Here is a 26,782-nt window from a genome sequence, read left to right as displayed (position 1 = left end):
ACAGGGGAAAAGCAACAAATATAAAAGGGAACTCCCATAATGTTATTTGCTGATTTCTCAGCAGAAACTCTGCAACTCAGAAGGGTGTGGTACAACATACTTAAGTGATGAAAAGGAAGAACCTACAATCCAGAATACTTGAAGATGGTCCCAAAATGGTGGAGGAATAGGATGGTGAGACCACTTTCTCCCCAACAAATTCATCAAAAGATCATTTGAATGCTGAGCAACTTCCACAAAACAACTTCTGAACACTGGCTGAGGACACCAGGCTCCAAGAAAGGCAACCCAATCTCTTCAAAAGGAGGCAGGACAAAATATAAAAGACAAAAACTGACACAAAAGATTTAGGGATGGAGACTCATCCTGGGGAAGGAGTTGTGATGGAGGAGAAGTCTTCACACAGAAGGAAACCCTCTCACATGCATGTCTGTGGGGAGTTTCAGAATCTCAGAGGGCAACAAAACAGGGAGGGGAAAAACACACACAGAGACAGAATACATGCCTAACCATAACTGCTAGCAAATAAATGACCCAGATGCTTGCATCTGCCACCAGCAAGTGAGGGCCGGGCAGAGAGGTGTGGGCTACATCATCAGTCCTTAGCATAAGGACTGGGCCTGAATGCCCTGGGAGCAATCTGAGGGAGCTAATGTGAGATAATTCATGGGATCACAAGAGAGACAAAAAAAAAAAAAGACTTTTCTGCGAAAGGCTCTACAGCCTCACCATGAACCCTGGTGTGCTCACAGAACAAAGGACTGAGTGAATACCAAAGGACAGAAAGCCAGTTGCCATATAGGGCCCTCCCCGCCTGGAGGCAGAGAGGGAGGCATGTAACAGTCAAGCCGAAAGGCAAGGGGCTGCTGCAATCTTGGCCCCAGAGACCGCATCTTCCACCAAACTGTGACCAGGCTCTCAGTTGCTAACCATGTCTTCCTGGGATGCTGGATGGTTGACATCTGCCAAGAATGTCACAGCTTGAGATCAACTTCCCAGAAGAGACACGGAGCACACCAGGGGCTGTACTCTCACAGCACACCCAGGCAACTGAGAGGCCAGGACCAGGCAAGTGAATAAGGTACACGACCCACCTGGGACAGTGCACTCAACAAGCACCTGGTTGCCTGAGCTGCTTGGACCTGGGAAGGGCACAAAATGCACAGCCCATCTGGGTCTGCCCTTGCAAAGCACCCGAGAACATGAGTGGCTGAGACCGGGGAAGTACACGAAATACAGAGCCCACTTAGTACAGTGCCCTTAAAGAGCACCCTGGAGCCTGAGCAGTGTAGACTCAGGAAGTACATACTGCCTTGGGCAGTGACAAACCCATTGTAATCCATCCACTGCAAACACTCCCCACACATGCCAGCGGTATTTGTTTGGAGTATCCCTACCTCCCCACAACACAACTGAATAAGTGAGCCTAAATAAATGGCTACCTTTGCTCCCTTGTGTCACGGAAGAAATTAGACACTGAAGAGACTTAAAAACAGAGGAAACCAAAATAAAGACAGAAGGGGGAACCACTTTGGAAGTAACACAGGCAAAAGATTAAAACACCCTGTATTTAATGCTGGAGTCATTTGAGGGGAAACTGCAGACCTTGAGAGAACAAGTAAAAGCTGAAACAAGAGACTATCTGACATTGAAATGACCCCCCGATGCCTACAACAGTTCCAGTGAAATTCCTAGATATATTTATACTATTATCACTTTTTAATTAAAAAAAATGTTATTTATTACTCCTTTAACTTTCATTTTTATAGCCAACTATTACTTTTCAAAAAAAAAAACCTACTTTTTTAGAAAACAAATTCCAAATATTTTTTTCATTATTGCGATTAATTATATCCTCTATTTTTATATTGTATTTTTGACAGTCTAACCTCTAGGTTTTTAATCTTTGCCATTTGATACTTGTTATCAATTTTGTACTTTGAAGAATCTAATCTTCAGTATCTATTTTCACTTAGGGATTTAATTACTGGCTTGATTCCTCTCTCCCCTTTTGACTCTCCCTGTTCTCCTCCAGGTAACCTCTATCTCCTTTCTCCCTCTTCTCTTCTCTACATAACTCTGTGAATCTCTCTGGGTGTTCCAGGCAATGGAGAACACTTAGGGATTAGATTACTGACTAGATTGCTCTCTCCCCATTTGACTCCCCCTTTTCTCCTCCTGATCACCTCTATCTTCCTCCTCCCTTTTCTCTTCTGTATATAACTGTGTGAATCTCTCTGGGTGATCCTGGCCCCTATTCTCTATATAGGTCTGTGAATCTCTCTAGGTCTTCCTGGCTGTGGAGAATTGTTTCACCAATAAACCTAGGGGTTTTATCTTCTATGCTGTATGGATGGAGAAGTCTTGAGGTTACTGTAAGAGAAGGACTGAAAGCCAGAGGCAGGAGGCTTAACTCCAAAACTTTAGAACACCAGAGAACTCCTGACCAGGGAACATTAATAGACAAGAGCTCACCCAAAAGTCTACACACCTACACTGAAACCAAACTCAACCAGTGAAAACACACCACACTAATTCTCTAGCAAAACAGGAACACACCCATGAACATTAAAAGATAGCCTGTCCAAATCCATGTTAAACTCAAGGGTACCCCAAAATTCACTACTGGATATTTCATTGCACTCTGGAGAGAAGAGATCCAGTTCCACACACCAGAAAACAGGCACAAGCTCCCCCAACCAGGAAACCTTGACAAGCCATTAGTCAAACTCCAACCACAGGGAGCAGACTCCACAATTAAGAAGAACCACAAACTTCAAGACTGCATAAGGGCACCCCAAACACAGCAATCTAAACAAAATGAAAAGGCAGAGAAATATTCAGCAGGTAGAGGAACATGATAAAAACACACCAAACCAAACCAAAGACGAGGAGATATGGAGTCTACCTGAAAAAGAATTCAGAATAATGATAGTAAAGATGACACAAAATCTTAAAAAAAAAAAAAAAAAATGGAGTTACAGATAAGTAGCCTAGAGACAAAGATTGAGAAGATGCAAGAAATACTTAACAAGGACCTAGAAGAAATAAAGAAGAGTCAAATCAGTAATGAATAATGCAATAATTGAGAACAAAAGCACTCTGGAGAGAACCAAGAGTAGAATAACTCAGGCAGAAGAGAGGATAAGCAAAATGGAATATAGAAAGATGGAAATAAATGAAGCAGAGAGAAAAAAGAATACAAAGAAATAAGGACAACCTCAGAGACCTCTGGGATAATGTTAAATGCCCCAACATTCAAATCATAAGTGTCCCAGAGAAGACAAAAAGAAAGGGCATGAGAAAATACTGGAGGAGATAACAGTTGAAAATTTACCTAATATGGGAAAGGAAATAGGCACCCAAGTCCAAGAAACCCAGAAAGTTCCAAACAGGATCAATCCAAGGCAAAACACCCCAAGACACATATTAATCAAACTAACAAAGATCAAACACAAAGAGCAAATATTAAAAGCAGCAAAGGAAAAGCAACAAATAACACACAAGGGGATCCCCATAAGGAAAAAGGCTGATCATTCCATAGAAACTCTTCAGGCCAGAGGGAATGGCAGGATATACTTAAAGTGATGAAAGAGAAAAACCTACAACCAAGATTACTCTACCCAGCAAGGATCTCATTCAGATATGAAGGAAAAATCAAAAGTTTTACAGACAAGCAAAAGCTGAGAGAATTCAGCACTGCCAAATCAGATTTTCAATAAATGCTAAATGATGTTCTCTAGACAGGAAACACAGGAAAGGTTTTTAAAAATGAACCCAAAATAATAAAGTAAATGGTAATGGGATCACACTTATCAATAATTACCTTAAATCTAAATGGGTTAAATGTGCCAACCAAAAGACAAAGACTGGCTGATTAGATACAAAAACAAGACTTCTGTATATGCTGTCTACAAGATACCCACTTCAAACCTAGGGACACATACAGGCTGAAAGTGAAGGGCTGGAAAATATATAATCCATGCAAGTGAAGTAAAAGTCGCATGGGGTCTCTTTGCGCCCCCATGCACTATACAGTCCATGGAATTCTCCAGGCCAGAATACTGGAGTGGGTAGCCTTTCCCTTCTCCAGGGGATCTTCCCAAGCCAGGGATTAAAACAAGGTCTCCCACATTGCAGGAAGATTCTTTGCCACCTGAGACACAAGACAGCCCAAGAATACTGCAATGGGTAGCCTATCCCTTCTCTAGCAGATCTTCCTGACTCAGAAATCAAACCGGGGTCTCCTTCATTTCAGGTGGATTCTTTACCAACTGAGCTATGAGGGAAGCCCATGAAAAGGGGAGACCAAAAGAAAGCAGGAGTAGCAATACTCATATCAGACAAAATGACTTTGAAATAAAGACTGTGATAAGAGAAAAAGAAGGACATGACATAATGATCAAAGGATCAATCCAAGAAGAAGATATAACAATAATAAATATTTATGAACCCAACGTAAGAGCACTGAACATAAAAGCATGACATAATGATCAAAGAATTAATCCAAAAAGAAGATATAACAATTATAAATATTTATACATCCAACATAAGAGCACCTCAATATGTAAGGCAAATTCTAACAAGTATGAAAGGGGAAATTAACAGTAACGCAATAATAGTGGGAGATGTTAATACCCCACTCACATCTATGGATAGATAAACTAAACAGAATATTAACAAGGAAACACAAACTTTAAATGATACAATGGACCAGTTAGCCCTAACTAATATATGTATAGGGCATTTCACTCAAAAACAATGGAATTCACCTTTTTTCAAAGTGCACATGGGACATTCTCCAGGATAGATTACATCCTAGGCCATAAATCTAGCCTTGGTAAATTTTTAAAAGTTGAAACCATTTAAAGCATCTTTTCTGATCACAATGCAGAGAGATTAGATGTCAACTAGAGCAAAAAAACTATTAAAAATACAAACATATGGAGGCTAAACAACATGCTCCTGAATAACCAACAGATCATGGAAGAAATTACAAAGCAAATAAAAATATGCACAGAAACTAATGAAAATGAAAACATCACAACCCACAACCCATGGGATCCAGCAAAAGCATTGCTAAGATGGAGATTCACAACAATACATGCCTGTCTCAAGACACAAGAGAAACATCAAATAACAACCTAACTTTACACCTAAACCAACTAGAAAAAGAAGAAAAGAGGAAACCCAAAGTTAGCAGAAGGAAAGAAATCATAAAAATCGAGCAGAAATAAACAAAAAAGAAACTAAGGAGACTATAGTAAAAATCAACAAGTTAAAAGCTGGCTCTTTGAGAAGATATATAAACTAGACAAACCATTATCTGGCTTATCAAGAAAAAAAGTGATAAGAATCAAGTCAATAAAATTAGAAATAAAAATGGAGAAATTACAATACACAACACAGAACTACAAAAGACCATAAGAGACTACTATGAGTACTTATATGCCAATAAAATGGACAACTTAGAAGAAATAGACAAATTCTTAGAAACGTATAACCTTCCAGAAACGAGCCAGGAAGAAAGAAAATCTTAACAGACACATCACAAGCACAGAAATCAAAGCTTCTGATTTAATTTCAGCAATCAAAGCTTGCTGATCACAAGCACAGAAATCAAAGTAATAAAAAAGCTTCCAACAAACAAAAGTCCAGGTCCAGATGGCTTCATAGGTGAATTCTACCAAAAATTTAGAGAAGAGTTAACACCTATCCTACTCAAACTCTTCCAAGAAATTGAAGAGGAAGGTAAACACCCAAACACATTCTACGAGACCAACATATTCCTAATACCAAAACCAGACAAAGATGCCACACACACACAAAAAAGAAAACTACAGGCCAGTATCACTGATAAACATAGATGCAAAAATCTGCAACAAAATTCTAGCAAACAGAATACAAAAACACATTAAAAAGATCATACACCATGACCAAGTGGGCTTTATCCCAAGGATGGAAGGATTCTTCAATATTCACAAATCAATCAATGTGATACCATATTAACAAATTGAGAAATAAAAATCATATAATTATCTCAATAAAGGCAGAGAAAGCCTTTGACAAAATTCAACACCCATTTCTGATAAAAATGCAGGCATAAAAGAAACATAACTAAACATAATGAAAGCCATATACAACAAACCCACAGCAAATATCCTCAATGGCAAAAAATTGAAAGCATTTCCTCTAAAATCAGAAACAAGAAAAGGTGCCCACTCTCACCACTACTATTCAAGATAGTTTTGGAAGTCCTAGTCACAGCAATCAGAGAACAAAAAGAAATAAAAGGAATCCAGATTGGAAAAGAAGAATTAAAACTCTCACTTGACATGATCCTCTACATAGACCCTAAAGACACCAACAGAAAATTACTAGAGCTAATCAATGAATATAGTAAATTTGCAGTATACAAAATTAACACACAGAAATCCCTTGCATTCTTATACACTAACAATGAGAACACAGAAAGAGAAAGTAAGGAAACAATCCCATTCACTATTGCAATGAAAATAATAAAATACTTAGGAATAAACTTACATAAAGAAACAAAAGACCTATATATAGAAAACTATAAAACACTGATGAAAGAAATCAAAGATGACACAAATAGATGCAGAAATATACCATGTTTGTGGATTGGAAGAATCAATATAGTGCAAATGAGTATACTACCTAATCAATCTATAGATTCAACACAATCCCTATCAAGCTACCAACGTGTATTTTTCACAGAACTAGAACAAATAATTTCAAAATTTGCATGGAAACACAAAAAGCCTTGAATAGCCAAAGCAATCTTGAGAAAGAGGAATAAACTGGAAGAATCAATCTTCCTGACTTCAGACTATACTACAAAGTTACAGTCATCAAGATAGTATGGTACTGGCACAAACACAGAAATACAGATCAATGGAACAAAATAGGAAGCCCAGCGATAAATCCACACACCTATGGACACCTTAACTTTGACAAAGGAGACTAAAATATACAATGGAGAAAAGACAATATCTTTAATAGTGGTGCTGGGAAAACTGATCAACAACCTGTAAAGGAATGAAACTGAAACACTTTCTAACACCATACACAAAAATAAACTCAAAATGGATTAAAGATCTAAATGTAATATCAGAAACTATGAAACTCTTAGAGGAAAACATAGGCAGAACACTCTCTGACATAAATTACAGCAAGATCCTCTATGACCCACCTCCCAGAATATTGGAAATAAAAGCAAAAATAAACAAATGGGACCTAATTAAACTTAAAAGCTTCTGCACAACAAAGGAAACTATAAGCAATGTGAAAAGGCAGCCTTCAGAATGGGAGAAAATAATAGCAAATGAACCAACTGACAAATAATTAATCTCAAAAATATACAAGCTGCTCATATAGCTCAATACCAGAAAAAATAAATGCCCCAATTAAAAAATGGGCCAAAGAACTAAATAGAAATTTCTCCAAAGAAGACATTTAAATGGCTAACAAACACATGAAAAGATGCTCAGCATCACTCATTATCAGAGAAATGCAAATCAAAACCACAGTGAGGTACAATCTCATGCCTGGGTCAGAATGGCTGCCACCAAAGAGTGTACAAACAATAAATGCTGAAGAGGGTGTGGAGAAAAGGGAACCCTCTTACACTCTTGGTGGGAATGCAAATTAGTACAGCTACTATGGAGAACAATGTGGAGATTCCTTAAAAAACTGGAAATAGAACTGCCATATGACCCAGCAATCCCACTTCTGGGCATATAAACAGAGGAAACCAGAATTGAAAGATACACACGCACCCCAATGTTCATCATAGCACTGTTTATAATAGCTAGGACATGGAAGCAACCTAGATGTCCACTGGCAGACAAATGGATAAGGAATTTGTGGTAAATATATACAATGGAATATTACTCAGGTATAAAAAAGAACACATTTGACTCAGTTACAATGAAGTGGATGAAACTGAAGCCTATTACACAGAGTGAAGTAAGCCAGAAAAAGAAATGCCAATACAGTATATTAATGCAAATATATGGAATTTAGAAAGACGGTAATGACGATCCTATATGCAAGACTGCAAAAGAGACACAGATGTAAAGAAGAGACTTTTGGATTACCTTGGAGAATGTGAAGGCGGGACGATAGGAGAGGATAACATTGAAACATGTATATTACCATATGTACAATAGATTACAAGTGCAAGTTTGATGCATGAAGCAGGGTACTCAAACCTGATGCTCTGGGACAGCCCAGAGGGATGAGGTGGGGAAAATGTGGGAGTGGATTCAGGATGATGGAACATATGTATACCAATGGCTGATTCATGGTGATGTATGGCAAAAACCACTACAATACTGGGAACTCATTGGCCTCCAATTAAAATAAATTAATTTTTAAAAGAGGATACTCTACCCAGCAAGGCTCTCATTCAAATTCAACCGAGAAATCAAAAGCTTTACAGACAAACCAAAATTAAGAGGATTCAACAACACCTGACAAGCTTTGCAACAAATGCTAAAGGCACTTCTCAAAGCAGAAAAGAAAAGGCTACTAGTAGAAACAAAAAAAAATTAGGAATGGAAAAGCTCACCAGCAAAGGCAAACATTCAAAAAGGTAGAAAATTATCTGCATGCAAATATATCAAAACCGGCAACTGTGAGAAGAGGAGAGCACAAATAGAAGATATTGGATATGCACTGAAAAGTAAAAGACCAGCAACCTGAAACAATACTGTTCACATATGGACTGCCAAATCAAAACATCATGGTAATTGCAAACTGAAAATCTACAACTGATACATGCAACAAACAGAAAATGAAATCTGAACACAACACGTAAGTTAGTCATAAAATCACAAGAGAAGAGAATGAAAGAACGGGAGAAAAAGCCCTACAAAAACGAAGCTAAAACAATTAAGAAAATGGCAAAAAGAACATACATATTGATAATTACCTTAAGTGTAAATGGATTTTGATATATGGCAAAACCAATACAATATTGTAAAGTTAAAAAATAAAATAAAATAAAAATTAAAAAAATAATAAATAAATGTTCCAACCAAAAGATGTAGACTGGCTGAATATATATAAAAACAAGACCAGTACACATGCTGCCTACAAGAGACCTACTTCAGGTCTACAGACACATATAGACTGAAAGTGAAGTAAGTCAAACTGAGAAAAACAAATATTATATGATTGTTCATATATGAAATTTTTTAAAATGACACAAAAGAAATTATTTACAAAACAGAAAGAGACTCACAGATTTAAGGGATGAATTTATGGTTACCAGGGAGGAAGGGTGGGAAGAGGGACAGATTGGGAGTTTGGGATTTACACACTACTATATTTAAAATAGATAACCAAGAAGTATCTACTGTATAGCACTGGGAACTCTGCTCTATAGTCTATAATAACCTAAATAGGAAAATAATTTGAAAAAGAATAGATACATGCTGTGTGTAACTGAATAACTTTGTTGTACACCCAAAACCAATACAACATTGTTAATCAAGTATGTTCCAATATAAAATAAAAATTTAAAAATAAAATTGAGCCCATCTTTCATTGAGGAAAATTGTTTCATTGAAGAAAAGCCTTAATTGTTTGCATTAGAAGTTGCAGACTTTTTCTGTAAAGGGCCACATAGTAAATATTTTAGGCATTTCAGGCAATGCACTCTGTTGCAACTACTCAACTCTGCTGGCTATGGTATAAAAGCAGCCACAGACAATGCCCAAATGAATGAGCATGGTTATGTTCCAAGAAAACTTCGCTTACAAAATTAGATGGTGGGCCAGATTTGGTCTACTGGCTACTGTTTGATGAGCCCTGTCCTGAACTGGGACTAGGTAGGCTGGGAAAGAAAAAATAAAACTTAGATCAACAGATATTACTTGGAATATCTACAGACAATCTCAAAGCCATCATTACAGATTAGAGAGTAAAACCCAGCCAATCGCTAGAATTAGGAATAGGATATATAAGCAGACCAGATGAAACTAGATCACAATGAGTTTTCCATTTGAAACTGATGAGGAAGAAAAGTTAGTGACAAGCAGCACTAGAATCGATAAAAGCTGATGCAGTGTAGAGATCCAAGAGACCACTGCCAACTGGACTGACCACAACAGCATTCACAGAAAAGGAGACTTCTTGTGAGGTGGGTATGTTTAAGGTGAGTAAAAATCAGGTAGAGAAACAGAACAAAGAACAAAGTCATGGGCAAGTATGCATAAAATGTATTCACAGAATAGTGAGCTAGCAGACTGGAGCAAAGTTGGAAAGGGTTTATGGAGTATCACACGTCCAATTTTAACAGTGTGAACTCTTTTGTAGAGTTAATGGGACGTATTGAGGATCCCTGAGCTCTTAGTACAAGGTTCCCTTCAAAGCAGGCAACTCAAAGAATCCTCTTCCTTTAGAAAGACAATGAGACTGGCTGAATGTTACATATTATGAATGTCATGTTACTAATGAGTCAGACTTACTAAGCCATTGTTATGTGATAACATAACAATGATATATTATAAACTGATAGTAATAAATTGTGCTTTACTATCATATATCACTTAGTACTTAGAAAAGGTCACAAAGGTGGTTACTTTTATCCCAATTTTACAGATTAGAAAATTGAGATGCAGAAGAATTTAATTTACACAAAGCCATCCAGCTTAGAAGAAGCAGACTATGGGTTTAAATATAAGTCTATCTGTCTGTAAGCTTTTAATTATTCTTCTAAATGGCTTCTCAGTGCATTTAAACATACTGTTGTATTAAAACAAAATATTTTTAAAATCTTATTTTTAAACTGTCTCTTCAGAATGTTTCTCCTACTCAAAATCCCCGATACTGTATTACCTTCTTCATCTTTTTGTGTTCCTACCAAATATTTTTTCCAAAAGCAACAGATTCAAATGAAAGATGTAGAAATTTAAAGTAATTAGCCTCCAATTAAAATAAATTTATATTTAAAAATAAATAAAAATTAAATAATTAAATAAAGAAATTCTATTCAAATTTCATCCAATCTGAGCTCACTAATTTAGCAAAAGTTTGTGATTTTTAAATCAATGTCATATCTATCTATCTCACTACATAATTATTTTCACATTGTTTTTGTCTACATTTTAGGTATACCTTGCTTCAGTGCACACAAACAATAAATTTATCTCACATGACTTTTTATTCAAGTATAACAGTTTACTTTTTACTCAAGTATACAATTTCAAATAAGTAAAAATGCTTCTAAATAAAACCTAAAGAGGAATAAACTGTTAAAAACAGTTGCATTCAATTTATGTGATTTCAGGTGATCTGTTTCATTTCTCATTCTCTAAATTAATTAAAATTGAATTATTTTAAATTCAATCATGTGAAAAACGTTCTCTTATTAAAAAAAAAAGATTATGAAATAACACATTGGGATCTACTCTACTAAACAAATAATTGAGTTTTCTAATGCAAAAGTGACTCCATGAAGGTGCCATGAATCTTGGTTATATGTACTTACAGTTATTAAGACCCATTAATTCACTGGAATCTAATATCAGGGTAGCTGGTATGGGCCTATCTTTGGCTTCTCTAAATTCAATCAACTTAATAGAAATAAGTGTAGAGGCTTAGTGGATTAGTCAAAACAGGCCATTAATCTCTGCATTCTCAATTGTAATCCAGCCTCTACGAAAGTGATTGGGAAAAAAATCCTAGAAAAAATCCAAACACTCAAAAATGCTCCAAAGCCAGCTCGGTAGAGACTGGCACACTTGGGTCATAGTTTGCTTGCTTTTACTTAACGTCATTATAGCATTTGTCATCTGTCCTATTTCTTTTTGGTTTTTCTTTTATGCCTTTTGCTTAAATTCTCAGGACAGATACATTTGAAAAGGAACTATGATGCAATCTGACAAATGGTCTAGCATTTAATTAAAAAATAAAAAAATAGATAAATAAAAATCATTCTTTTATGTGAATACAAAACATAAATCAAAATGATCTTTTCATGTTGAAAATCTATTGAAAAAACTACCATGTGTGTATTAAGGCTACCATGTGTGTATTAATGCCTGAAGAAGCTGGCAAGACAAAATAATGAAAAGAAAAGAGAGCAAGGAGATTCTAGTAAAAGCAAATGAGTGACAGTTTTAGAACATATAAATATTATATATTTTATCATAAATGGATTGGATCATAATACCTCATATCTTTATTGCTCTGGTGAAAAAACATATAAATAAAAACTATGAGCACATTTCTGAATCAGGATTTTGTTTATTTCATTGTTGTAAAGGTTGAGTATTTACTGAGTCACATAAGACCATATGCTTATATTAGAGGCCTTGATAAGTCTAAGCTCTAGTTGTAAAATGAAAATGCATCATTAATTTTTTGTAATTATTAAAGAAAAATGAGGGTCAGACTCAGCAAATTATCTTTGAAGATAATTTTATGAAAAAGTCATGATAGTCTTCTCTCTTATAATCTCTAAAATATTCTCCAAACATCCTAGCTTCCCCTAGAGAATCAGATTCAACCAACCTTAACTGAATATGTGTTATGGCCAGGCACTGAGCTAAACACTTTCACATGAATTGGCTCATTTAATCCTCATGTTTTACATGATATTGCCAAATTCCTTTCTAATTTTGCCCAACATATCTTTCTTCTTTTAGCTTCAGCTACAACAATACAAAACCCACCATTTATCAAGTACATATGTCAAGCACTATGCTGCATTTTAAATTTGTCTCCCTTAACTCCAAAGACAGCTGTTATTATCTCCCGTTAACAAAAAAGGACACTAAGGATTAGTTATGAAAGGTTGCTGCTGCGAGCCATGTGTTATGCTGGGAATCGTGACCTCTGGAGGAGAGGATTTCGATCCGGCGTCAGAGACAAGGCTTGACCACTTGGAGCTTTTTGTGCAGCAAAGTTTTATTAAAGTATAATAGAGATAGGGAAAGCTTCTGATATAGACATCAGAAGGGGACAGAAAGAGCGCCTTCTTGCTAGTTTTTAGCAAGGTGTTTTACGTCTCTTAGAAAGCTATTAATCAGGTAAGACACCTCAAGGCTGAGGGAGTTTCATCAGGCCCCTCTCCCACAATATGCACTTTTGAGATAGGATGGCACAAGGTGTGTTATCCCACAGCAATAAAACAATTGACAAGAATACTAGCTTGTTGAGCCATTATCAGTTCAAGGTTTGAGCAAAGAAAAATGTTAATCTTAGGTGGTACCATTTTGAAGAAAGGCAAATTCCAAAGCAAATACACAGTTTCATTAACGTTAAGAAAAACTCATTGGTTAACTCAAGCCAGAACCAGGTGTGGTCAACACAGTTAAATAAGTCTCTTTTAATTTTGTGTAGAGAAGGAAAAAAAAAAAATATCTGCCATTTACAGTTTATCTCCTCCTGCTGCTTGGGGACCTCTGGCCTTCCTGCCTGTTACCCTCTCAGTTAGAGATTTTAAGATATTTCTTAATGTCACACAATGAGCAACAGCAGAGTTGAGATTAAATTCTAAAGACTTTAATATATAAGACCCTCCCCCAAGGTTTTCAGTAAATGCTTTTATGAAGCAGTCAATGACGACCCCTTAACTCTTTCTCAGGGTCTTACTAGAGAGGTACAAGGTCAGCATTCTACAAATATAGTTTGGGTTAGTCTTTTATTATATGTTATCCTTACACTTGCCCATCTCAAAAGTCATTTCCCACTTTTTTGCTTATCCACAACCTCCAAAATTCTTCCTATAATTTAATCTTGCTGTCGTGACATTTCAAAAACTAGAAAAATTTAGCATCAACAGCAAACTTTGATAATTTTCTTAAAAGTTTCATAACAGTAAAAAATTTCCAAGTTAGAAAGGGACCTAGAAATTACCCAGTTCAATATCCTTGTTTAAAAAGAGAAAACTGGGATTCAGACAATTAAACTACTTCTTTTACAACACAACACAGTGGAAAAACAAATACTAACCAAAACATCTTCTAACTTCCATCCCAATAATCTTTTTTGAAAATCAACTGAGTCATTCTTACCAATCATTTATTAAAACATGCTCTAGGAACAATACTCAAGAAGACTCAAATTTCTGGACTCAGACGAGATATTTGCTTGTCCTTAACCCTGGTTTCCTGTCTGATCTGACATTAAGCAAAAATATCATCTTGAATGCCATGGCTATTCACAGCTTTTGCTTAAAACTTTCTGGAGATGGACCACTATCGAAAGCACCTGTCAAAAAAGAAACAAGAGGCTCAAAATGGAGTCATTTATGCTAAGGCTCGTGTCACCAAATTAAGACTTAATACCTAACCTAACTCCAGTTACAGCCTCTCCTAGAAATATTATGTTAACCAGTCACTCTGGAATTTCCTGTGTGATCAGTCGCTCAGTCATGTCTGACTCTTTGTGACCCTATGGGCTGTAGCCTGCCAGGCTCCTCTGTCCAAGGGATTCTCCAAGCAAGAATACTGGAGTGGGTTGCCATTTCCTTCTCCACTGGAATTTCCTAGTCAGTACTAAAGAGGTAACCTGCCAGGTAGATTCCTGCTGTCCTCCAAAGGAAGGTAACCTTGCCTGAAACAATTAAAGTCTTTGCAACTAACTTCCTTCTTCCAACTTCTGCCTATTGTATGGTAAAACCACAAAAAACTTTATATTCTTTTACCCAGTAATCTCAATACTATGATTATTTAAGGAAATAGTTCAATAGAAATAAATATCTATAGACATAAAAACATATGCCCAGAATATTAAAACTGGAAACAACATAGGTCCTCAGAAATAGGGGAAAAGATAAATATAAACAATGCTATTTTAGATGATTAAATTATTTCAAAACTATTACAAAGAAAATCATAAATGTTAAAGTGGCAAATGTTAGCCAGTTGTTCACCAAATATTTCTCTTTATTCCTGGACCTCAGACTAGCCTGCAATTTCTAGTTTCTTTTGCAATAAGATATTGTCATGTGATTGACCAGACATGAGATATACAGTTTTTCTGTCAGGCTCATAAACACCTCCCCCATGATCCTCCTCCTCACTCTTTTTCCAATTATTAATGTTGATGCTGGGAACACTGGAAGCCATGTCTTGAAGACTGCAGAGACTATCAGCCTTGAGACTCCCAAGTCACTACACAAACAGGATGTCTTCTCTTTTATCTTTTCCCCCTCACCAAAGCCCTATTCTCTCTCTCTTTCTCTCTCTCTCTCTCTCTCTCTCTCTCTCTCTCATTTTCTCTCTCACACACACACACACCAATTAGATAATTAACATGAGCAGGAGGTGAGCTTCTGCTATGTTATGTTTCTGAGATTGTTGGGCTTACTGAACACAAAACCCTGAATTTCCTGAACTAACACAACTAGAATAGCAACACAGGGAAATACTTAGATATAATGCAAAGTTGTGTGTGTGTATGTGTGTGTTTTTTAAGTACAAAGCTTTAAAGGAAAAAATTTATAACTGCAAACTTTAGGAAATTAAAAATTTAGCCTATGAAGAAACAGTTTGTTTTTGTAAACTTTGTTGGATACTACTGTTGTGTCATATTTAGCATTAAAATTACCTCAATGACTTCTAGTATCATTCATATTTGCAACACTAAAACACTTGCATATACAGTCCCTTGCTCGTAAGGGGCAATGATCAAGAAGGAGCATTTCAACTTGAACACACAATTAACCTAAACAGCAAATGCATAAATAAAAGTCTCATTTTTAAATTGTTCAACACATTTTACCTTTAGATATGGCACATTAAAAAACTTTACCTAGCTCAGTCAGACTCTTAATTTCAGCAGTTCTAACAGCAAGAGGAAGAAAAAAAAAGCTGCACCAATTTACGCAGTATTTTAATTGCAAAGGACACTCATTTAGCTAGGCTTCCCTGGTGGCTCAAATAGCAAAAAATCCGCCTGCAAAGCGGGATACATGGGTTCGATCCCTGGGTTGGGAAGATCCACTGGAGGAGGGCTTGGCAACCCACTCCAGTATTCTTGCCTGCAGCATTCCCACGGACAGAGAAGCCTGGCAGGCTGCAGTCAATGGGGTCACAAAGAGTTGGACACGACTGACTGACTAAGCACGCACTCATTTAGCCACTACGACACAGAACTTCAAAGACACAGATTAAAACCACAAGAACATCTTCAACAAGTGGAAAATGGGAAAGGACCCTGTTAGACATAACACAAAATAATGACCTTACTACTTCGTATTTCATTCTGTAAGATGTGAGTTACTTAGAGCTGGTATCATTACTGGGTACTGCAAGACAGAAAGACAGTGACATATTTTTATTCACACCCAGGCCACACAACAGACATTTATTATTCATAGATGTCTGTTTCTAACTCTCAGTATAATTTTATTGTATCTACTGCAAGATTAACAGTAGGAGCCTTTTTTTTCTATATCCTCCAATGTTTTCTATAATCAAATTAACAAGCAAACAAACAACAAACCATCCAACTGACCATTTCCTCATAGTTATGAAGAGCAACTAGGAGATCATAGGCAGAATGATCAGCCAAAAACAGCAAATCCATCATGTTCTTTCAATTTCTAGGCTCCTGGCTCCCTAACAGTGTTAAGAACCATTGGGCACCAAGATTCTGTTACAAAAGGAAACGGGGGAAGTAAAGTTTTCTGACAGAAGATCGAAAACACCTTAGAAACCAGTTTCCTGTGTTGATCTGCGTGAAGACTAAAGAATGGGTAGGCTTTTCACCTAAAGCACTCTACTTCATTGCTAACAGTGAGCCTTCTCAAGTGCTGGCGTCTTCTAAGCTGGAACCAAGTGAGATAACAACCATATTTTTAGCTATCTTTAGTGGTTTGGGCTTCCCAATCAGTAAAGAATCTGCCTGCAATCCAGGAGACCTGGGTTCAATCCCTGGGTTGGAAAGATCCCCTGGAGAAGGGAACATCTACCCCCTCCAGTATTCTGGCCTGGAGAATTCCATAGACTGTATGGTCCATGGGGTCTCAGAGAGCTGGACACAACTGAGCGACCTTCACTTTACTTTACAGAGGCAGAAAAGCATGGAGGAAGAACAACAATGTACCCATGGATCCTTAGTTCAAGTCTTATAGAGTGGAATCTCAGAACACAAAGGAGCAGAAAGACATTTTAAACAACAGTTAAGTGCCCCAACTAACACTGGTGTCTTTAATGCAGATAAAAGTTGAGTCTGAGAAGGAAATAAAAAACTATTCAATAAGTTGCTCCCTGAAAAAGTTCCAGTTCTGACTGCATACAGTAAGAAGCAAGAGGGCCGCTAACAGAGATGACTTCTTCATTTTCCCTCACTCTTAACCTCCATACAAGATCTCCATTGTGTTCCCCAGTGTCTGTGAAGCAAGGAAAGTCATTCTAAGTCAATCCTTGTTATTCATTTATATACCAATTCAAACATTCATTATTGAGTATCTACTAAAATGTCAAGCCCCAGGTTGAGCAAAGGGGAAAACATGCATCACTAAACATACGTTCTATGAGAGAAAAGCTGTTTCGCTTACTATATTTTTGTCTGGCCCAGTGCCTCACTCATAGGAGGCATTTATTAACATTTGTGAGATTAATGAACCAGCACATTACATTTCTTCAGGGTGGGAGAAAATCCTCCCACAGACATGTACCTGTATTTGTCCTTTTTAAGAATCCTATGAGGTATTTATATTATTCTAATATCATGGAGTAGGAATGCCCTGTATTCACTCAATAAGTCTGCCATTAAAACTGTTTGCCTTGAGGCTGAAAGCTTGCTTGTGTGTATGGCAGGAAGAGGGAGCAGCAAAAGAGGAATATGTTGATTCATATCCTTCAGTTAACATGTTTATTCCAACTGTAGCATTCCTGTCAAATGTGTTGTGAAGCCAGCAGGATTTGGGTCAGGAAAATTCACCTGAAAGTCACAGGCTTCATTGTCTATTCTCAGCCCCTTCAGCCTCTGGGCGTGATGTATTAGATGAAGTTAAAGATTAATTCTCCATTTACTATGAAAAAGACCCCACCTCTCCCAGATCATGAGGAAAAGGCATTTGTAGGCTGTCTCCTTTACAACACTGATGATCTTTCCACTTCTATCCTGAAGGCACCTTAATGCAAATAAAATTAAACCCAAATAATGGCTACCTCATTACCAGCTCAATCTTGCTTTTATCATGAAGGCAATCCCAGACCATTTCTTAACATTCACAGCTCCCCACACCACCTTCACATGCTAGAAGTCTTTTAGTCTTGCTTAAGATTACACAAGATGAAAACAAAAAAGTAACAGGAAAGATTCAATTGTCAAAGGGAATAAGATGAAATTGCCACACTGCAAAATCTAGGGTTAGCCAATAGCATCCTGGCTCTTTTTCCTAGGGCAGAATTACGTGAATACAAACTAAGTGAGGAGATAAATTCTGTAGTCTAAATCTGAGATATCAAGATTCTCAGAAGCTACTTGGAACTAGAGACAATACTGGAAAATAATTTGTGATTTCGTAAAAATAGAGCATGGCTGGACTAAACCCAAAAGCTTTAACCCTGACTTGTCTATTCCTAAATAAGAGAAAGTTATAAACTAGATCTAGCTTCCTGAGGATGGACCCTCCTTTTAAAGTTGCTCTTCTTGCACAGAGAGGCACAAGGGTGATTTCTACTACTATCATATGTAAAGTATTATTATTATTAGAATCATATTTCCTAAATGCTCTTCTATCTCAGCCTCATCCATCATACTTCACCGTCTACTTATTGCCCTACTTACGTCTTCACAGTCCCCTGAATTCATCATGTCTTATCTGATTACCCTGTCTTTGCTAATGTTGTTTCCTATGAGGATTCCTCCCCTATCACACTCCTGGTCAATCAATAAAAGTCTTCCAAGTCAACCCTTAGGCTTCCTTTAAGACTCACCCCTAATTCCTTTCTGGCACTACTTACTCTCCTTCCTCTCTCTCTCCCAAATCTTAACCAAGTTCAATCCATTGAATCCATGTAAAGATCCAAAAGAGAAAATAAAAATCACCAAGAAATTAAATATATTAGAACACTCCATATTCTCTCAATTCAACAGCTTCCAAAGTGGACTCCTCCCAACTTTTGAGTATCTCCTGAAGTGAATCTTTTTATTCCAATTGAGACATTCTCCACTGCGTATCTTACTCATTCCTATTCATCTCCTTTGGATGATATAGTGCCCTCTAACTTTTCTATCCAAACCTCTAACACCTATTTAATATTCTCTTTTGCCTTCAAGCCTGGCCTTCTCACATAGGCAGCATTTATATACTCCAGCAAATAATTAGGCATTATTCATACTGCTTTATATCACAATACATTTTGTGCATTACAACACTGCTTTCATAAGTATTCTTCATATTTTTTATATCACTCTACATTATATGTGTATATCTCTACTTTTATAACTATATTTTAAGCATAATATGGTAAAGACATAGATACTTTACCTATATGTATAACACAAAGAACATTCAAGATCACTCTTTGATGTTTCCCTCAACAGTTCTTTGAAATAGGCAAACAAGACAGAACTTCTCATTTCACAAATGAGGAAGCAGAGACTCTAAGAGGTTAAGAGAATTGCCCAAAGTCATATAGGTAACTAAGGCAGAGTTTGATTGCAGGGTGGGTCTTCAAACTCCCATATTCTTTATAAAATGGACTGCTACCATATACATGTATGGGCCTAGATCTCTTCCTGACCTACACCTCAGGCTCAAATACATACTGTCTAGGATGGCAATAAAACTCCCTCTCCCCACCCAACAAAATGTTTTTTGACATTGACAATTCTTCACCCTCCCCCAACACACCAAGGATGTATTACTTAGGAAATCTCTCATGTCACTGCCAAGAGAGTCATATCTATTGTATCTGCCATTTATGGTATCTGTGACTATAAGACATCACAATGGGAAACTGAATTTAAAGAAAACGTATCGCCAAGAAGGTCATCCGATTCTTTATTCTTTATCTTTTTCATATTTGATGGGATTTTCTATTACAAATCATATTGACAGCATATACAGTTTGCCATTTTGGAAGCACTTTAAAATTGAGTCTATATTGAGTTATAATTTACAAGCAAAAAAAAGAAAAATGCTGCTGCTCCCCTGGGAATAAGCACTACATTGCTCCCAGTGATTTCCAAGCCTCATCTCAATACTGGGCTCACACGGATAAAGTGGGTCACACTCATAACTATGTACCAAAGCCCAATGTTACCAGTTTCATTTATATCAGAAAGAAAATTAAGAGACATTTCAAGCCAACACCTCACTGAAAGTAGGATTTATACTCAATATTACAAAATGCACTAGCTAATGTTTGCTTTTGGAGTTTTTGTTCGTTTGCTTGCTTGCTTTTAAACAACCGGTTATGGAATGAAGGCAAATATTCTATTTATTCCTCACAAACCCATGCAAATTTTACAGGCAAAATTATATTATTGCAAACAATATGTCTAAGACACTGTGCTAAGTGAAAATCACTGACCATATTATCTTATTTAATCTATATGACAAACATGGGATATGTAGATATATCATGTAGAAAGTATATACTACTATATACATGTAGAAAGAAGTATACTACTATCCCTTTCTACATGTAAGCCATTGATGCGAAACCATTTAACTTTCAGATTAGGAGAAAATGTATGAAATATCATTTCTTTCAGGTATTGCTGATCGTGAAACACTGGAGGCAAATGGGCAACAGTTTGTCACTCTGTTTGAATGACAGAGTCACATACAACGCAAACACTATTTTAATTCCAGATCTAGACTGCAATCGCCCTAAAATTCCAGTTCGAAACTCTCTAAGCCTTATCTCCATTTAACACAATTTACTCATTCAATTGGAGATATCAAAATAAAAAAATAACGAAAACTTTAAAAGAAATCTTATACCAAAACATAAATGATATACTGAATTTTGACTCAGAACTGAGTGTGAATCCTTCAAGCTGAACTTTTGTGGGCTTTGGTTGCCTCATTTATAAAATCACCCTACACATTTTGATACTAGATGAGTTAAAATATATGCAATATTGCATAATACATGTGAAAGTATCACATAATTCTAATTACTATTGCAGTTATTATGAATAAACTGACAAGGAACTAAAGTTATATACAGTTATATATAGAAAAGTAGGATGTTCAATACAAATTAAATCAGACAGCTCTCTTTGGCCCAGAAAATTCTCTCCTGGTGCTGCTAAGTATTCATTCTTGCTGATCTGAGCTGCATTTGTAAGAAGGAAATAGTGTTCTTGCTAGCAAGAGGAAATACTCTCTCTCTCTCTCTTTCTCTCTCATCTCCACAAATCTTGGCCGCCTGACATTTTCAGTAAAATGAGATGTCAGCCAAACATACAGACCCAAGAACTCCCAGATCATGACATTTCCTCACAGACTAGCTATGCTGTCCTGAAGTAACCAAATTTTCTCAAATGGAAGGCACACATGCTATGGTCCCCAGCAGCTAACTAAAGCTGGTTAAGCTAGCTAGCAGACCCCTCAGCCAATTTACTCACTTTCAATTTACTCAGTTTCATTGTAACAAAATGATTAATACAAAGCCATGAAACATACAAGCCCAGGTGTCTGTATTTTAAACAATACAGACACATAGACCCAGGGAGAAAATTCCTTTGGGTGTACTTTTAATTTAGGCGGTGAGGTAGGATGAGGGTAGGAAAAAGGAAGTATTAGCCACCCAGTCAGGTCTGACTCTTTGTGACCCCATGGATGTTAGCTTGCCAAGGTTCTCTGTCCATGGAATTCTTCAAGCAAGAATAACTCATTTGGGTAGCCGTTCCCTTCTCCAGGGGATCTTCTCCACCCAGGGATGGATCAAACCCTCCTGCATTACAGGCATTTTCTTTATCCTCTGAGCCACCAGGGAAACCCCTGAGGGTAGGAACCTTTGGTAAAGGAAACACTAAGTTACAAAATTCCAGAGCCTTCCTGAAAGCCAACTGAAATTCAGTCAATATACTTTCTATAGGCCAAACTTACTTCCAAAATTTCCCTTTTGCAGAATGTTTACACTGCAGACTTTTGCTGGCCTCTTCTACTCTGGTATTGCTCAGTAAAGAAGCCAACCCTACAAATGTAACAAACATAGACTCCTGGTAACTCAGTAACAAATAGTACCCATTTACTAGCAGGGCAATTGATCCAAAGATGGTAGAGAGGTGCTTTTTAAAAAACTGCTTTCAAATTTAAGATTTAGTAGGTTCTATGAATACACGCTTACATTCCTTTCGGTAAAGCTCATTCATGATTAAATTAAGACTGCAAATCACAGAAACAGAAATGATAAGCCCACTAAACCCTCCCTGAGCCAATTATTTAACCTTAGTGCATTGCATTCCTCTTAGGGCTGCCAGATGGGAAACAAAGTCTCCCAAACTGTGGCAAATATGAGTCATAAATTATTAATGAGAATTGTGACATACATGGACATCACCGAAGAGCATCTCTATTCTTCTTATAGAGGGAGGAGGCCACCTTGATTTTAGAGAAAGAATGATCTTTTAAAGTTAAGTTTATGAGTGTGTAAATAATGAGTCCATAATGTTCTATCTCTGCCTAAATGTCTTCATAAAAAGTAAACTAATGCTGATCATAACAAGGCATTCCAGTTAGCCTTAGAAATGCTAACCTAATAGTTAGCAATTTTGCTTATACTTTTATTTTCTCATTACGTAACAATGATAATTTAATAAATACATGTGAAAGGCCACATACTACACAGCAACTATCCTGGGTTGGAAATAGCTTCTATTTATATAATTTAGCTGCTGATACACCAAATCTAGTATAGCTGTGACAAACATTTCACTATGCCTCTTTTGGAAGCTAAGAACAGACTGGACTCGTTCTCAGCTGGTTCTCCTCTGTGCTGGCCCACCCAAATGCAGAGTAGAGGTTAGGGACAAAAGATGGGGAGGTCCAGAGCATTAATGTTAACCTTTTGTAAATCTTAAAGGAACTCAGTTTGTCTGATTTGAAAATCATTTATGATGTGAGGAAAGAGGCAGGAAAAGGCTATTTTATAACTAGTGAAATAACATGGAGAAAAGAGAGAAAACTTCAAAGAGATGTGGAAGAGAAAGATGTAAAATGTGGCCTTGTAAGATGCCACCTAGTCTATCCCTGGACATATGACTGATATAAACCTTTACAGGTCACCTGGGATTTTTTTTTTCTCATACATGTAGGATGTATAAAAGAGTAGAGGATTGGGAGTGACCCCAGGGCACTTTTGTCTTCTAGGTATACAACATATCTCTAAAGTTTATAGAGGCAAATTTCTAACAACGGTAGCCAAGCCTCAAACAGAATGATTTAAAATAAAAGATCCCTCATTCCTGTCCTGAATAATGATATTAGGAACTGGATCCAGAATAATGGCAGACAAGGGTTTTTTAACATCCAGAATCAGGTCTGGTTTAAAGGGTGGGGACTGGCTCAGCTAAACAAAGAGGAAACATGTCCCTCCATCCTAATCCTGCTCAAATAGGCCTGCTCACAAAGGTAAGGTTTCTGTTCTCTTCTGTTGACTTCATGGGAAGTTGGCTGAGTCCCCAATTCTGCAGAGGGATGCAGGCAGAGGGGAGTACTGCAAACAGGCTTTACCCTAGGTGTTTAAATGATAAATGTGAAAGAAATGGTGTGGACACTGTCAGTGGGAGGAGGCACTGAACTGAACGCAGAAATATTGCTTAGCCTGGAGCTTTTTCTGGTATCTCTACTACATACCCTCAACTTCCTGCACTGACAAGAACACTATTTGGAAATCAAAATCCTTCCTAACACACACACACACAAACTCTGCCTTATTCATTTCAATATCCTGGCTTCCCACATGCTCCTAAATCCACACACTGGCACCAGTAGCCTGAAGTCTGTAAGTCTGAGCCATTAAGTACATCCTTACCCCTGAAAATTAGGAAAGATCATGATTTAAAGGGGTATTTATGATACTGTGTTGTTCCAGATAGATTTTGCTTTTTTGGGGGGTGGTTCTGATGTATTTGGGGAAGGCATGGAGTATATCTACATCCCTTTGGTCCCTGCTGGTACTCTCCAGTTCCCATACCCTCCTGCAGTCTCCTGCAAGTGCATAGATATTAGGGCAGGGCTCTGCATCTATTTTTACAACCAGGAACCATCTAGTTTGGGAACTTTGAAAGCCAGAAGAAGGCAGCAAGGGTTGCCAAGGCTCAGATTTCCTTGTCACAGTTCTCAACCAGGAGAACAGTTGAAAATCAACACCAGTTTGCCTCTTCTTTCTTATCTCTCCACCCCTACAATGTTCCAGGACTCCATACAGATATTACCTCCAACACACACACACACACACACACACCCCCATCCCCCTGGGTTTAGAAGCTTTTTAATTCTTAAGGCAGCAAACCCACAAAGCTGAACTCCATACAGATATTACCTCCAACAAACACACACACACACACACACACCTGGGTTTAGAAGCTTTTTAATTCTTAAGGCAGCAAACCCACAAAGCTGAAAGGGTCTCTGCCACCATCCCTCTTCCGTCCCACGCCGCAAGGCTACACACAATAAAACCCCATACATTCCAAAGACCACAACATAACCCGGACCCGCCCGTGACTCCAGCACGCGTCCCATACCTGATATGCAGACGATGAAATTGGCTTGAAGAAGAAAAAGCACCTCCCAGACTATTTCCATCCTCTGATTCTCATTCCAAGTGCATCACTCGACGTGAAAACAGGGGGGGAAGGGGAAGCCCCACAAGGAACACACACATGCACACACGCACACTTCCTAGCGAGTGCACACTCGCACTTCCACCGGATAGTCGGCCGGGGACAGTCACCCCAAGATCAATATCGCAGTTTGAACTGTTCCAGCAAATTTCCCCTCGGGCTCGACGGACGTGCGCCCCAGACGTGCTGACACATGACCGATGCCTCGCTGCCCAGGAGGTCTCCTTGCTCACCGGTCTCTGCTCCTTGCACAGGCGGTGGAAATAGCACTAGCAGTGGCGGCAGCAGCCACCCGAACGCACCAGCTCTGGGCTCTTCCTGCAAAAACGAGACCGCGATCCGCCTGGCTCCCCAAGAAGACATAGACGATAGCCCCCCGCCGGGCCGGGCCGTGCAGTTTTAGGTCCCTGGCCGCTCGCAGTTTGCAGGCTAAGCCTCGGCAGTCCGCGACGAGTTGCCCTCGAAGTCCGCCCCCCTCACCGGGGCATGGTCAGAGGGTGGCTGCTCGGCGCCGCGCCGTTCTCCTCCTGCTCCCGGGTGCCAGAGGGACGCAGACACAGCATACAGAGAGACAGAAAGAGAGGCAGGGGTTACTGCCCGACACTGCCGTCCTCCTGCCGCCTCCGCAGACCCTTCCTGCCGCCCCAGTCTGCGCGCAGCCTGCCGCCTCGGAGCCCGGCTCGAGCGACACTCCAGGGCGTGGAGCAGGGGCCGTGCGGGGTCGGCTCCCCGCTGGCCTCGCGAGCTCACGGGCTTCCCACGGCGCGCGCGCCTGCTGTCCCTCTCCTATTTTTCTGGTCTCCCCAGAACCTCCAGTTCCCTCGCTTCCATGGTCCGCGACTAGTGCCGCCGCTGCGGCGATTTTCCGCAATGCAACTGCAGGGGTCGTTATTTCCTCGTCTACAGATCCCGGCGCCTCCCGATTCCGAAGGGAGGCGGGGGCGGGGAGGCGGGAGAGGGGCTCGGCCAGGTGAGCAGTCTCGCCGAGCCCGGGCCCAGCGTCAACCCGGCCGCCCGCCGCTCGGGGCGGAGGCAGGAGGGCGCGGCGGGGAGGCGAGGCCTAACGCGGCCATGAGGACGGGAAGCGGGACGTCGGGCTTCGGGGCAGCACGGCCGCCCAGGCCCAGCGCCGAGCCGCAGCCCCTCACTCTGCCCCGCCCTGGCGGCTGCTGTCACTACAGGATTTGGGGAGATTTTCCCTCTCCTTAAAAAGAACTTTGCGCCAGCGGGTTAGGAGCGGGAGACCCGGGCGGACTCATCTTGCGAGTGCTGCGCTGCGCTCCCTCCGCTGTGGAGTATTGGGGATTTTTTTTTTTTTCTTTGCATAATTCATTCCGTTCCCTCTCTCCTGTCCCTCTCCTGCCCCCTCCTCCTGCCCCCTTTCCGCTCCGGTGCCAGAACAGTACTTACCCCAGAGTTCTCTCTGTAGGCTTCTAGACCAGGTCCTGCAAGTCCCTCACCTCCATCCTCCTGAAACGGGGAAAACCCGTCTTTCCAAGCCCGGGTGCGAGCAGTGGCCACTGCCAAACACGCTTCTGCCTAGCTCCAGGAAGATCCAGGCCTATTGGAAACCCGGGCTCTAGGAGAACGGGCTTCGCTTCTTTTCTTTCGTTTATTCTGTTTTTCTTTCGGAAAGCTCAAGTGCTTTACAGGTTTTTGCTGGGCTTCAGATCACTGCCAGCAATACTCAGCAGCTTCTTCAGATTTTCCCGCACCAACCGCGCGAGCGCGCACACACACAAGCCTAGAGCTCGGCTCCTCTAAGGCCTCGGGGAAGGTGGGGGCGGCCGGAGCGCCAACAGCCACCCAGGCGGAGGCTGTGGCCGGAGCCTCACGCTGTTCCGCAGAAGGTCCCCTCCGCGACCAGGAAAGGGCTTGCTTCCGGTCAACAGCTCGCGGTGTAGATGCAAAGGAGTCGGAAGGAGACCCTGGGCTCGGAACTGTTTCCTTGAGAAGGCTGGCAACGAAAGGAAAAAAAAAAAAA

At 39.2% G+C, this 26,782-nt stretch overlaps 1 protein-coding gene across 4 annotated transcripts in view; it reads right to left on the bottom strand.

Annotated features, from left to right (window-relative positions):
- Window positions 1-26,782, bottom strand: part of CA10 (carbonic anhydrase 10 (inactive)) — a 797,854-nt gene extending 771,072 nt beyond the window's left edge. For 2 of the 4 annotated variants that reach the window (XM_086355692.1, XM_086355694.1), the window contains exons 1-2: window positions 26,209-26,782; window positions 24,700-25,325 (exon numbers count right to left, since the gene is read on the bottom strand). In XM_086355692.1, coding sequence (XP_086211818.1) covers window positions 24,700-24,760 — 61 coding nt within the window. In that variant the 5' untranslated portion in view covers window positions 24,761-25,325; window positions 26,209-26,782. Of the gene's footprint in view, window positions 1-24,699; window positions 25,910-26,208 lie in introns of those variants that run through there. The other 2 variants (XM_086355693.1, XM_086355697.1) reach the window with 2 other exon arrangements.

This window comes from Bos grunniens, chromosome 19 (assembly GCF_055505025.1).
Source record: "Bos grunniens cultivar Pamir isolate PY7600 chromosome 19, Bosgru_T2T1.0, whole genome shotgun sequence".
Lineage (NCBI taxonomy): Eukaryota > Metazoa > Chordata > Mammalia > Artiodactyla > Bovidae > Bos > Bos grunniens.
Note: the sequence above shows the minus strand (reverse complement) of the source record. Positions and strands in the feature narration are given on the sequence as shown.